At 55.0% G+C, this 13,232-nt stretch overlaps 1 protein-coding gene across 2 annotated transcripts; it reads right to left on the bottom strand.

Moving 5' to 3' along the window:
• Nucleotides 1–7,040: 7,040 nt before the first annotated feature.
• Nucleotides 7,041–12,963, bottom strand: ZIC2 (Zic family member 2). Of its 2 annotated transcripts, none has more exons than XM_059144514.1 (3): nt 10,671–12,963; nt 8,685–8,848; nt 7,041–8,460 (listed from the first exon to the last, which is right to left on the bottom strand). In XM_059144514.1, the coding sequence occupies exons 1-3, from the start codon at nt 11,740–11,742 to the stop codon at nt 8,116–8,118; spliced, it is 1,581 nt and encodes a 526-aa protein (XP_059000497.1). In that variant the 5' UTR covers nt 11,743–12,963; the 3' UTR covers nt 7,041–8,115. The 2 variants fall into 2 exon arrangements, with proteins under 2 accessions (XP_059000497.1, XP_059000499.1); XM_059144516.1 differs by having other exon boundaries at nt 8,350–8,497; nt 10,671–12,957.
• Between the last annotated feature and the right edge of the window lie 269 nt (nt 12,964–13,232).

Consider the following 13,232-nt stretch of genomic DNA (forward strand, 5'->3'; position numbering starts at 1 on the left):
CCTTAACTCGATGGGAAAAAGGAAACATGCGCACACCAAAAACCTACCCAGATGCTTGGGAAATGTTTCTGAGTTACTTTTTCTTTCTTCCTTCCCGTTGGTAAATACTTCAAAATATCCTTCTCTCCCTCAAGTTACATTCTGGAGGATATAATTGAAAGAAAAATACTAAGAAAAATATCCTAGAAATAATCTATGCGTAGGTTGGTGAATAAAACAGACGCCCATCAGCATCTTCTGAAAGATACGCTGCTGTTGTTGCTTGTGATATTTTTATGGTAAAACTAAAGACATCCAAGCAGTATTCAAACATGAAGAGAAGTGGGAGGTTTCCTAATGTGTTTCAATAATAAAATGAAAATCGAGTCTGTATGTGCCTGTGTGTTCCCCTTCGATTTGAAATTTTATTCCAGAAAGTGCTACAACTTGTTTCTTTTTTGTGGGCACAGGAGGAGGAAAAATATGATACATTGGGGGATTTTTCGGTAGAGCTGTGTTTAGTTTTAATTTTCCTGTATTTTAAAATAAACACTTTGACCAAAGCATGTTTGATCTTTGCAAGAAGGAAATATACATTGTGGAGGAATGTGCAGCGGTTGGGTATGAAAATGGGGTTGTGACTCACAGCTGCAGGCTGAAAAAAAGGCGTCGTGGTGTCAGCCAGAGGTGTTCAGTCTAATAATTCAAGCTGTAAACTGTATCCCCTAAAATTACCTACATAATAAATCATTGTGTGAAGAAAAAAGTTTGAACTGAAAAGTGTAAGTGAAACAGTCCTCAGGAGACTTCTGTGCTGGGACCTATCGACAATGATGTGAAATGCGGGTTGATTTTGTCCCAAACTTTGAAGATCAAAATAATACTGGAAATTATTCTAATACAGCTGTTTTCTTGTTTGTTTGTTTGTTTTGGTATGTTTTGGTTTTGCCTTGCGTTGCAGAGTCTGTTTCAGAAATGGGCTTGCATTTTTTTTTTCCTCTCCTGATCACATAGCTGAAATTGCTTTATGGGATTTACAGTTCATTTATATATTTTCAAGAGAAAATTCAACTAAAAATGGTTCTATTTTAAGAAAAACAGTATAACTGAGTTATCAATGCATATTAAGAATGGAGGCAGAAGTAGGTTCTGGAACTTCCCTTAGGTGCCTGTCTCAGAGTTCACTGCTGCTTACAGGTATGAAAGAAACCACGGCAATTATGTAAGCTGATGAATGAGCTTGCCTAAGAATTCACTGCTAGATTGAAACACTCACTCAGACACTGCGGTTGGCACAGGCAGTGTCAGATCCTGGAGAGGAGAAACGGGAACGTTTGGGGTTGCAGTACACCCCTTTGGAGTAGAAAGGAGCTGAGTGCCTGGAGAAAAGATGCAATTGTCAAGAGGAAGTTTAAAGGCCAAGGACACACGAAGTCTTTGAAACAATAAGGGTGAGGAAGTCAAGAAGCAGACTCGCCAAAGCCACATTGAAACAATTTATTTTATAGGATCCCCTACATTTCCAGAATTAGTGAGCAGAAGAAGCTCCCCGCTGGGAACGCGGGCTGTGGGCTCTCGCGCTCACAGGGGCACTGGGAAAAGGGATAAAGTCAAGTTGACGCGGGTCTCTTTCGCCTGGGCATTTCAAATGAAAATATAAGAAGGAGGGCGGGGAGAGAGGGAGACAAAACGAAGCTCGAAAAGACTGACTCCGAAGTCTGCAATAAAAATTAACTGGAAAAAGGTAGGAGGAAGTCCGTAGCAATTAAAAGTCCTACACTGGCTCATTAGTATTCATGACCGAATGTCCAGCTTTTCTGTTTATCTTTCTCCCAAGATCAATATCGGAGCAGCGTGGGCCTGGGAGGAGCCCAAACCCGGCCCTGCGTGCGCCTGACCTCTCGCGCCCTCCCTACAGGTCAGAGCATCTTCAGAACCGCCGGGCCATCGCCGCGCCCGGGATCATTAAAGCCACCATTCATCTGCCGGCAGGGAGAGGGAGGGGGAACAAGCCTGGGTTGGGGAGATGGGGGTGGGGGCAACGGGCAAACAGACCCGACCGACTCCAAAGAGTTTCGAGAAACCACACTCCGCCACGCCAACCACTGTGGGCCCGGTGGGCCAGGAGAAAGGAAAGAGAAAGAATGACCCGCGCGCTGTTGAAGCAAGAGGCCCAGCGCGGCTCCTGGCCAGGCGGTCGCAGGCTCGGCCTGGTTCCAGACCCAAGATGGGGAGGGGGGGCAGGCAACATAAGAACCCTGCCACACCCTCCCCTGTAGAGGACCCCACGCCCACTCCCAGCCCTGCCCTGTCTGTGGCCGCCCCGGGCCTCCGCCAGCCTCTGAGGAGCAACCCAGTCAGGGAGCGTTAACTGGGATGATTATCTCTGACATTATTAACATTATTATTATTTCTGCCCGCAACCTCTCTGGCGGCGTGGCGCCTTGTTCTGCTCCCCTGGGCCACCGGGTTTGGCCTCGGGGACAGAGAAATACTGGCTTCCAGAGGTTAGGAAAAGAAAAGGCTAAGGGCAGGGCTTGGAGGAAGGGGGCGAGGGTAGGAAAACTCTTTCTTTTCCCTCTGGTTTACGGGAGAAGTAAGGGAGCGACCTCCCAACGCACACGCGGGAGCCAGCGAGTGTCCAGTGCGGAGGACGGGCCGTCTGGCCTGTCCCATTCCCAGGGAAGTGGGCTGAGGGACCCGGACTGTGTGTGGGGATCCCCCACCTAACTTGTCTCACACTGGTGGCTCCAAGTGCGGGTTTCGGGAATAAGGCCCAGGCAGTGGATGCTCAAATTCAAGTTGGATGGAGAGTTCAGGGCAGAAAGGGGTGGGGGGGTGGGGGGCTTTCGGAGGGAGGCCCTAGGGGGTGGGGAAGCTGGGGAAGGGTGGAAGGGTGAGGGTGCATCGCTTGCTGCGTCTTCCCTCCACGCGCCCCCAATCTCTGCAGCTCAGGTCCATCCCACCCACGCGAGTGGGCGCCTGGGGGATGCCGAAGGAGGCGAGCATATGTGAGTGAGTGAGTGAGCGTGTGTGTGTGTTGAGGCGTGGAGAGAGATTGTGAACGAGAATGTGTGTGTATGCAGGGGGTCTGTCTGTGTGCACGCACGCAAGTGAATGCGGCCCCCACCACCCCAGCTCCGGCCTGGTGGCTGCGGGATGCGGGACAAGGGCAGGATGCCGGGCTGGAGACGAAGCGAGTTGTCACCTCTTGAAAAAGCTCTTGGAGCCCTGGGAACAAAAGGGAACCGTGCAAGGGCGACGAGGTGGCCCCAGCACCGACAGTTCCCGGACTGGGTCCTGAGGGGCGGGGCGGGAGTGGGAGGACCCTGGCTTCGCGTGCCGGGGCCCGCGGTCTGGGCCGCGGAGGAGCGGGGGCGGAGCGGGGCGTGGAAGCTGCGGCCGCTGTCTTGCCACAGCCTTGACCGTGAACTCGAACCCTTGGGCTGCCCTGGTTATGGTTTACAGAAGTTCTCATTCGTAACACCCTGTTCAAACTGCCAAGACTGCCTGTTCTTTCACAGGAGCCCAGCGGGACGACCTGTGGGTTTATACCCCATCACTGGATCCAGGCTGGAAGGATCTAGATTCTTCCCTAAAATAAAACCCTTGCAACAATCTGTTGAGGGCACGGAGAGGGGGGTTAGCGAGGAGGGCCATGCGTCTCCAGCCCTGTTCTAAGCTGCCAGTTAAAAATTGAAACCGTTCATTGCGGTCTGCTGGGGGTAGCAGTGGGCCGAGGAGCTCCAAGTTTTTGTAGCACCAAGGCGGTATCACACTATATAATCAATCAACCTTCAAGTACTTATTGAACGCACATTTTGGATCCCGTGGGTCGCTTTCTGGGGCACGTGCCCATTTAAGTAAAAAGGCACCCAAAGGTTCAACCAAGTCTTGGTGAGGTTCTGAGGCCTTATTGCTCTTGGACACAGGCCTGGCCCGCCCTTTGGGTTAGGTCAGTGGACTGATACAGAGAAGTCCCAAGGCAGTACCTGGCGGGCCCCTGCATGTCCAGGTGTGCTACCGTTGCGCTCACCAGGGACTGACCAGAGCACACGTCCCCCAGTCAGTCCTGCCTACTCGGCCGGGCGACCGATCACTCGGAAACCCCAGGCTTTCCCAGCCACCGCTGGAATGCGGGAGAACCGCGCAGTGCACAGGGAAGCCCGAAACTCCGGTCCAGTCTGTAATCTGCCCTAGACCTCACAGTTTCGGGCCGGCAAATACACCACTGGATCCCGAAAACATCCGTCTGAAAAAGACAAAAGGGACAGGGGGTGGGGAGGAGGAGGAAGAGAGAAGGTGCCGGCCGAAAGGAAAGGGGCTGGGACAGCGGGGACGGGGTGTGCAGGGCCTGGGACCCGTTTCCTCCATTCGCGTCGCGCGGGGCCTCGACCTTAGCAGCCTCCCCTTGCTCGCGCCCGGAGCAGAATCAACCCGGCCTCTGCTCCAAGAGTGACCTCCTCCCCGCCTGGGTCATGGGGGACTTCATTGAACCGGGAAAAGCTGATACCGATGCCAGTTATCATTGTGGTCATTAATAATGCAGTGAGGATCACGATAATTAATAATAATAATGATGGGCCTCCCGAGAGGGTTCCAGCTGCCTCTGGATAAAGCGGCTCTCGCGTGAGGGGAGTAATTTGGTGGTGGATGGAGCGGAGCGCAAAGGGAGCGAGCTTGGCCGCTCTGAAGTTCAAGTTGATGGCTGTGACCGGCAGAAACCGGCCCTGGGCGGAGGCAGTGGGACTCCCCGCGGGCAGCGAACCAGTGGCGCAGCTCTGGCTCCCTGAGGGAAGCGAAGATGGGGTTCCGTTTTCTAGTTCTGGAGTCCAGAAGAGGGCAGGTTAGACTTCAGGTCCATTTAGACAGCGGGGGGAGACGGACGCATCCCCCACCCCCCAGGCCCAGGCGCCTCTTGGCGATGCAGAATCTTGGGCCGCCAGCCCCCCTCGCGCTTGGCACGTTGAGCAATTCTGACTCCCTCGACCACTTTGGCCATCTCCTCCTCCCCCCATCCTGTCTCCGGGATTCGAAGGGCGGGAGAGAAAGGCGTGGAGTGGGCCACACCACCGGCTCGGTGACTAGTGTGGACAAAGCGGTGCGACGCAAGGGCCGGATGACTGGGAGCCATTTTGCAGGAAAGCGGCCCCGGTTCGCTCCTCACATCCTCGGGCGGCCCGGGAGACCGCTCCCAGCCTGCGATCTTCCTGCGCACGCCAGGCGCCTTCCCATTTTTATTTCCTGCTGAAAACTAGAATCAGCGCCCCCGGACCGAAAGGGCCCTCCGGCAGCTCCCAGCGCTGGAAAGCCGGCCAGCCGACTGCACACCGAGGCCGTCTGCCTCTTCTTGCTTTTTCCCTTCTTCTGCCCAACGAGAGAAGAGAAGCCCCAAACCTTGAGTTGATACTAAAGTTGCCCCCCTACTTCCGTGCTACTCTTCCCTTTAGAGGGGGTGGGGGCGGGGGTGGGGGGTGGTGTGCCTCAAAGCCAATAATTTTCACCAAAAAAAAATTTAAAAAAGTTTAAAACATTTAGGATAGACCATCTCATTCTTGCCCAAGCTATGATAAATATTCAAACTGATTTCCTCTGCCCCCTCCTCCGGAGGTGGCCTGGGTTGGGAAGGGGGGGGGTTGAAAAACTATAAGTTTTTCCTCACAGCTTATAATGTGTTCAATGAACTCTCCCAAGGATCAGTAACATATGCCAATTATTTTAATAATTTTCCTTAATATTATTAGGGGTTATAAATTTGAATTTTATAGGGGGTTGATTGCTTCAGGAGCTGGTGCTTGGGCAGCTCGTTGGGCTGCTGGGGAGGACTAGCCAGGCCTCTGTCACCCTCTGGGGGACACACACACACACACACACACACACACACACAGGCATGCACACCCCAGGCTGGAGTCTTTTCCTCCCCATTGAATAGGTGGCCTCCGGGAGGTCAGGGTTGCCCTGCTCTCCAAACAGCGGCCTGCTGGACCCTGTATCTTAGGCCACTGCCTGAAGGGGAAGGGGTAGGAGAGACACACCGGTGCCCAGGGTCTCCTGCCACCCCCCGCAGGGTCCAGAGAGCTCACTGGGACATCCTAGGGAGGTGTCACCAGGGTCGCAGCCATACTTGGGTGGAGGGTGACTCAAGGACTGTAAGAAAATCTCCGAGGATCCTGAGTAAGAGATGGAGATGTTCTGATGTCTCAGGGACTTCAAGAATTTCCCCCATTCCTACCCTTAGAACATTAAAACTATTTTTTACCTTCTTCCTTAGAGCATCTTGTTTGAAATCCAGACCAGTTCTTACAGGGCAGGGGAGGAAAGCTGGCGGTTGGTGCTCTGCCTCACTCAGGGTCCACCTGACCTTTCAATCTTTTTCTTATTCTATCTTACCGAATTCTTGAAGGATTCTCTTTTGTCTTGGGGCAACGGTTTATTGCTTTCCTAAATTCAAATGTCCTCTCTATCACCTTCTCTTGGACATTCTAGTTTTTGGTGCACAGCTTTGTGAAGATAAGCAAAATTTCTTGAGCAAGCTCTCTAAAATTTCAAGAAAAAACTTTTGGTAGAAAAGGGCCCTTAAAGCTCTAATCACTGGGCCAAGTTCAAAAACAAAGTACTCAGTTCAGTTTTAAACGTGCAATTAAAAATAACTATACCTCAGCTTTTCAGAGGGAGGGAGAGGCAAGGGGGGGGGCAGGGAAGAGGGAAAACAAAGAATAAGGAAATGTTTAGTGCTCTTAAATCCAGTCCAAATAGCTGAAAGAAAGGCATTCCCTCAGATAATGGAGCCATTAGAAACTCTGAAGGTTCCTGCCGCCATTCCTCACAGGGCCCTTCCAAAAATTTAATTCACTCTCAGCTACAAACAAAGGACATAGAAAATAATTTTGAGACTTTCTGCCAAAGAGGCAGTTTGGTCTGGTTTCTGTGCGTACACATACCTTCCTCCCCAGAAGGCAAGGTGGTACCTCCTATTCATTTAGGCGGCCGCACCATACCCACATCAACCCTCAGCTTCCCGTTTTCTTCAATAACTTTGCTAGAAAAAAATAGTATGTTCATGCAGTTTCAACACATTTTATTATATTTCTGTATGCATTACTCTCAAAACATATCACAAGAAATGATCAAACCACTTAAAACCTTCAAATAAAAAATCTGAAACAGTTTATGCCCACAATTGTACATATTTATAGTTAAGAAACATTCTTTATAAATATTGTTTCCTCTGTAGCAAGTTAATACCATAATTTAATTACAAATGGATAAATATGGTAACGGGTATTTACAGAAGGAAGGGTGTTATTACGGAAAAGCTAACGGCACGACGTTTATTTCCCCCACAATCTTTCATACAGGAACTAACAAATTGAACTTGCAAAAGCACTAAAACATCACATGTAAACCCAGCTAACAGAAAAATACATTCACAAGCGTTGGTGGTGGTGTGTGTGTGCGCGCTGTGGATGAATGTGTTGAAGAAACAGAAGGGAGACTTTGGCACGGCTCGGTTTTTTTCCAGTCTATAGTTGCATGAAGTTTACAATCAAGTTGCCTCATAAAAAGGAACACAATATTCAATACCACAATACAAAATAAACCATTTTCTTCCACATTACTTAAAAAGAAACCGGGTAAACTAAAAAGGGAAAAAGAAAAAGCCCATCACTCGGGGAAGGGAAGAAAGGCAGGAAGGAACGCAATCCGGAGTTACAAATGGACAAACGTCTATACACCAAGAAGCCAGTAAAACCACCTTGGAGAAGGAAGAAGTTTGCTATGTACAGTTTGTCAGAAGACTGGGAACTGGGTGAGAAGGAAAGGGGGTGGGGTTGGAGGTGGTTAAGGATGGGGTTTTGTTCAATATTTTTATAGGTTTTTTATTTTTTTAATTTTTTTATTTCTTATTTTAAGTTTTCAGCTTCTGAGACTCTGGAAGGGGTATTTTTGTTTTTCATGCCTAGATTATTTTTTTAAAAAAACTTTTAAAAATCCTTCTGCTGGTAAAATCATTTTCATCATCATAAAAATCAGATTCATAATTTTAACAACACATCACAGGGTGCCCTTGGCGCTGGTCCCCCGGAGGGCTGCGCCAGGGTGGGGACAGGGAGAGGGAGAGAGGCCCCGGGCCTCTCACACGTACCATTCATTGAAGTTGGAGGAGAGGCCGCTGTGGCCCCCGGCTGTCCCGCTGCCCCCGCCAGAGCTGCCGCCGCCCCCGCCTCCCGCCCCGCCGCCACCCCCGCCGCTGCCTCCGCCTGAGGCGCCGCCCGCGCCGCCGCCGCCCGAGCCTCCGCCCCGGTGCACCGCGGACACGGCCGCCGCGGCTGCCGCGGCTGCCGCCGCCGCTGCCGGGGAGAGGTTAGAGCTGCTCTGGGGTTCGGCGCTGGGGGACACCAGCCCCGGGGGCGTGGAGGACTCATAGCCCGAGCTGGCAGCCGGAGAGGACTCCGAGCCCTGGGGGGAGGACTCATGGACCTGCAAGACAAAAGCCGGGAGGGGAGACCAAAGGGGACTGGGTGTGAGTGCAGCTGCTGTGGGGCCGAGCTCCCGGGGGGAGGACCCCCAGAAACGCCCCCCCTACTTCCACACCGTCCGGTCCCCAGGGAACCCTGGCCTTCCCAGGTTGGCCAGGGTTGTCCAGGCCGGCCCCGCACCGAGGTCCGGCCGCCTCGCAGTCCTCCCGGCCTCCCCGGTGGTACCTTCATGTGTTTCCGCAGCGAACTGGGGTGCGTGTAGGACTTGTCGCACATCTTGCACAGATAGGGCTTATCGGAGGTGTGGACGTGCATGTGCTTCTTCCTGTCGCTGCTGTTGGCGAAGCGCCGGTCGCAACCCTCGAACTCACACTGGAACGGCTTCTCCCCTGTGGACAGAAACATCGGCACTTGCTGCCCGCACACCCAGAGCCCCCCAGAGCCGCCACCCACTCTGGAAGGAGCAAGGCTGCTTCCCGAAGTTAAAGAGGACCTGGAAGGGCCTGGGTCGGTCCCCTCACAGGTCGGATTGTCTCTGCGGCAGAACGAACATGAAATTAACCGCCTTCCCACCTGCCCTTCCTGCTTATTTATTTCATATTTTAATTCTCTTCCAGACTGACACCCATTTCCTCCTATTTATAATGAATCTCAGGTAGCACCCGGCCCTGCCCACCTTTCCACAGGACTCCTTGGACTCGCAGTTTCTAACAATTGGTCTGGCCATGGAGAAGCTGTTATTATGACAAAATATTTAGGGCATTATCAAAATTCACACAGGCTGCTGGGCTGCTGTCGGTTTGTCTCTGGGGCCAATAGGCAATTACATTTGGAGTTGCTATGTTGTTTGGGGATGGAGCTGTGGATCATGACTGAGCCAGTATTTTTCATCCAAAATTCTGTGAATTAAATTAACCGTTATTCTTAGTCTCACTTCTAGTCATTTTAAAATAGGTCGGGGAAAAAGGCAAATATTAGAGCTAAAACAGCATATAGCCAAGGCAAAGGCACAGGCTGGGGTGGGGGTGCTCAGCAAAGCCTTTCAAAATCTCCCTGTTTAATTTTCTGGCGGTCCCTGCATCCTGTTGCCAGAATTCCAAATGCTTGGAGTCATTTAGAGGTGTGAGAACTCAAACAACGTTCCTCTTGGAAAGGGGAGCATTTAACGTTAAATTCCATTAGCACCTAAATTGTTTTTTAAAGACATCCGCTCAGACACAGGACTCGAAAGCATTTCATGCAAATAAATTTCTCAAATTTTAAACCTTGTTAAAAGCTTGTCTCGCACCTCGGCTCCCTCCCTTCCCGGAAGAGAACAATAGGCCGCTGGCGCATCCCCACTTCGGAGTAAATATTGACGGGGGAAGTTGCTAAAACATTTGGCTTTCTTTTAGGAAATCGTCTGGCACGATTTTGGCTGGGACCTGGTCAGAGATGAATAATCTATCAGTCTAGAGGCGCCTTCTTTTTGCAGCTTCCTCTTCTCACGCGATTGCCCTGCGGGGCCGTGGTGCCCCGGGGTTTTCTTTGACCGGGTTGTTGGTCCAAGTTTGGAATCGCAAACCCTCTGGTACCCATTACAGAATTTCACAAACTACTGCGAACCCACCGTAAAGCCCCGTGATCTACCCCGAAATGGGCTTTAAAAACACCTTTTTCTTTTTTCTTTTCTTTCTTTCTTTTAATGAGAAATACCTTACAGCTTGGACTCACAACAAATTCATTTAAGGGTAAAACAGTCCCGGGAAGGATTTTTGGACCGCGAGTACAAGAAGTGGGAAAACACATAAGCCACCCAAACACAGACACGCAGTCGGAGCAGAAAAGCACATCCAGACAAGCTGGCAAAATCCTCTCTAGGCTCGATTCCCGGGCACCGAGTTGGAGAGCAGTTTTATTTTGTGCGTTCTATTTAGAACGGAAATTATTAACCGGGGCTGAGCAAACGAAGGGATTACACCCCTCAAAACATACATTTGATGTTACACCGACCATTTAAAACCCAATTTCCGTTCATGGAAAAAACCCAGCCCGATAATATTCTTTCTTTCTCCAACAAAAACAAGCCGCTGGCTGTCTCGCACACGCAAAAACACCTCCCATCCCGGAGCAGGAGCAGGAGCAGGAGCTGGCGGTCTGCGCGTTTCCCCCAGCCAACCAACCACAGCCTCTCTCTTCCCCGCGCCCCATCCCGAGCCGGCCCGCAGTTACCTGTGTGGGTCCTTTTGTGGATCTTGAGGTTCTCAGAGCGCGCGAAGACCTTGCCGCAGCCCGGGAAGGGGCAGGGGAAGGGCTTCTCGCCCGTGTGCACGCGGATGTGGTTGACCAGTTTGTATTTGGCCTTGAAGGGCTTGCCCTCGCGCGGACACTCCTCCCAGAAGCAGACGTGGTTGCTCTGTTCCGGGCCGCCGACGTGCTCCACGGAAACGTGGGTCACCAGCTCGTGCATGGTGCTGAAAGTTTTGTTGCAGCTCTTCTTGGGGTTGCTCAGCTGCTCGGGGTCGATCCACTTGCAGATGAGCTCCTGCTTGATGCACTGCTGCCGCATGTAGCGGAAAAAGGCACCAGGGTGGTGGTGGTGGTGGTGGTGGTGGGCCGCGGCCGCTGCCATGTTCATACCCATGTTCATATTCATGGGACCATACTGGTTGTGGAGCTGCGCCGCCGAGTAGGGGTCGGTCCGCGGGCTGGCCACCTGGCGGTACTGCTCCGAGCGCCCGAACACCTCGCCGGGCAGCCCTAGGCGCATCTGCCCGTTGAGCACATTCTGCGAGCCGTGCGGCCCGTGCTGCTCCGGGAGGCCGGGGAAGAGAAGGTGGCCCTGCGCGTCCGAGTGCGCATGGTGCAGGCCGCCCGCTCCTGGCCCAAACAGCCCGTGCTGCCCGCCGCCCGGCGCAGAGTCCCCGAAGCCGCGGCTGCGGAACAGGAAGTCCCGGGTGGAGTTGAAAGGCGGCCCAGAGTAGGAGCCGACGTGCGCGGCATGGGGCCCAAGCGCGGCGGCTGCAGCGGCAGCCGCGGCAGAGCCGGGGTAGGCGCCGGGGCCCTGCGACGTGAACGCCGAGCTCTGGCCGGGGGACAGCTCGTGCGCGCCGGGGTTGAGCTTGAAGGCGCCCATGTGCGCGGCCGCCGAGTCCACGAAGCCGTTCTGCGCCGCGGCCAGACTCAGTTCGCGGTCCTGCATCTCCGCAGCGGCCGCCGCCGCCGCCGCGGCCGAGTGGTGATGGTGGCGCGCGAAGCTGCCCACCCCGATGGCCGGGAACTGCGGCCCCGCGTCCAGGAGCATGGCCAGCGCGCCCACCCGCCCCGCCGGCCCCGGCGAGCCCCGCACCTCCTCCGCTCCCACTCCCGCCCCGCGCGCGGTGCGTCCAGCGGCCGCCCGGCTCCGAGCGCAGGCGGCGGTGGTGGTGGTGGCGGCGGCTTCAGCCCCGGGAGCCGCGCTCGTGCGCCCGCCGCCTCCGCCGCCGCCTGGATCTGCCTCGGGCGGCCGGGCGCGGAGCGAAGGCGCGGAGAGGAAGAGGAGGAGGAGGCGGCGGCGGAGGAGGCGCGGGAGGAGGAGGAGGAGGAGGTGGAGGAGGAGAAGAGTCCAAAGCCAGGCGGAGAACCAAAGTGTATTAAAGGAGCTGCGGCGGGGGCGGGCGGGCAGGGCAGGGGAGGGCGGGCGGGAGGAGGGAGCGGGAGGGAGGTGTGGGGAGCGGAGTGGAGAGGGGGGCCGACGGGGGGCGAGCGCAGCGCCGCGGCCCCCACCCCTGCGCGCACCCGCGCGCGCACGCACAGACTCACTCGCTCGCACGCCCCGCGGACCCCGGGCCCGGCAGCGCCAAGCGGCGCCCGCAGAATGAAATCACAGCCGCGGCGGGGCCACCGTGCCCGAGTGCGGCGGCTGTGCACCGGCTAGGCTAGCGGACGAGGAGGGGACGGAGGCGAGCTCTGCGCTGGGCGCCCCGGCCCGGCGCGCCCACGGCTCCACCTGACCGCGGCGGGGGCACTGGGGCGGCGGGCGGAGGCCGGGCGCCTTCTCCGCTGCGCGCTGGGTCGGCTGTTCCCTCCCCCGCGGCCCTACTCGCGCCGCCCCGCGCGCGGCGGGTATTGTTCGGCGCAGCGGCCGCGGTGTTTAGCCCTCCTCGTCCTCCGCGCTTGGCATTGGCTGCGCCTCGCGTAGTAAACTTGCAGCAGCCGCGAATTCCCCCAGATGAAGGAAGCTGCCGCGCCGCTCCCTCTTTCTTTAAGTTGTGCGGGAGGAGGAGGCGGGGGAGGAGGAGAGACGGGGGCTGTGGGAGGGGAGAAGGCTTGGAGAGGGAGGGGAGGAGGGGAGGCTGGGCTGAAAAACAATAACAACAATAAAAACGTGATCTCTAGCTCGCTCGCTGCCTCTCGCCCGTCGGCCACAGACGCTGGACCCGGAGCGGGCAGCCGCGCTCCCGAGGACCGACCGGAGTCCGAGATCCGAGCAAGTGCGAAGAAGCCAAAGCAGGTCCCCACCCCACCTCCCCGCCCCCCCTTCACGGGTGCGGTGGGCTCCGCTCTGTTTATTTCGGTGGGCTCTGCAGCCGACGCCGCAGCCTTTTATTTATTTATTTTTTATTTTTTTGTCTCCTCCTTTTCCTCTCCCCTCCCCCGCTCGCCCCCGCGTCTCCCGCCCCGGCCTCCCCACTTCCCTCCCGCTCTCTCTCTAGCTCTCCCTCCCGCTCCAGGCCGGGACTCCCGGTCACACCGCCCCTTTAACGGCGGCTCCCGCCCCGCCCGCCCTTCCGCCGCCACCATTGGCCGCCGAGG

Source organism: Mustela lutreola, chromosome 13 (genome assembly GCF_030435805.1).
Source record: "Mustela lutreola isolate mMusLut2 chromosome 13, mMusLut2.pri, whole genome shotgun sequence".
NCBI classification, from domain to species: domain Eukaryota; kingdom Metazoa; phylum Chordata; class Mammalia; order Carnivora; family Mustelidae; genus Mustela; species Mustela lutreola.

Bases quoted from the DNA above. Each gene is read 5' to 3' on its own strand.
- ZIC2 (XM_059144514.1), bottom strand. From the start codon at position 11,742: ATGCTCCTGGACGCGGGGCCGCAGTTCCCGGCCATCGGGGTGGGCAGC. The intron at 8,849-10,670 runs GTAACTGCGGGC...TTCTGTCCACAG, and splicing joins CCACAAAAGGACCCACACAG to GGGAGAAGCCGTTCCAGTGT. The intron at 8,461-8,684 runs GTACCACCGGGG...TTTGTCTTGCAG, and splicing joins CGCTGCGGAAACACATGAAG to GTCCATGAGTCCTCCCCCCA.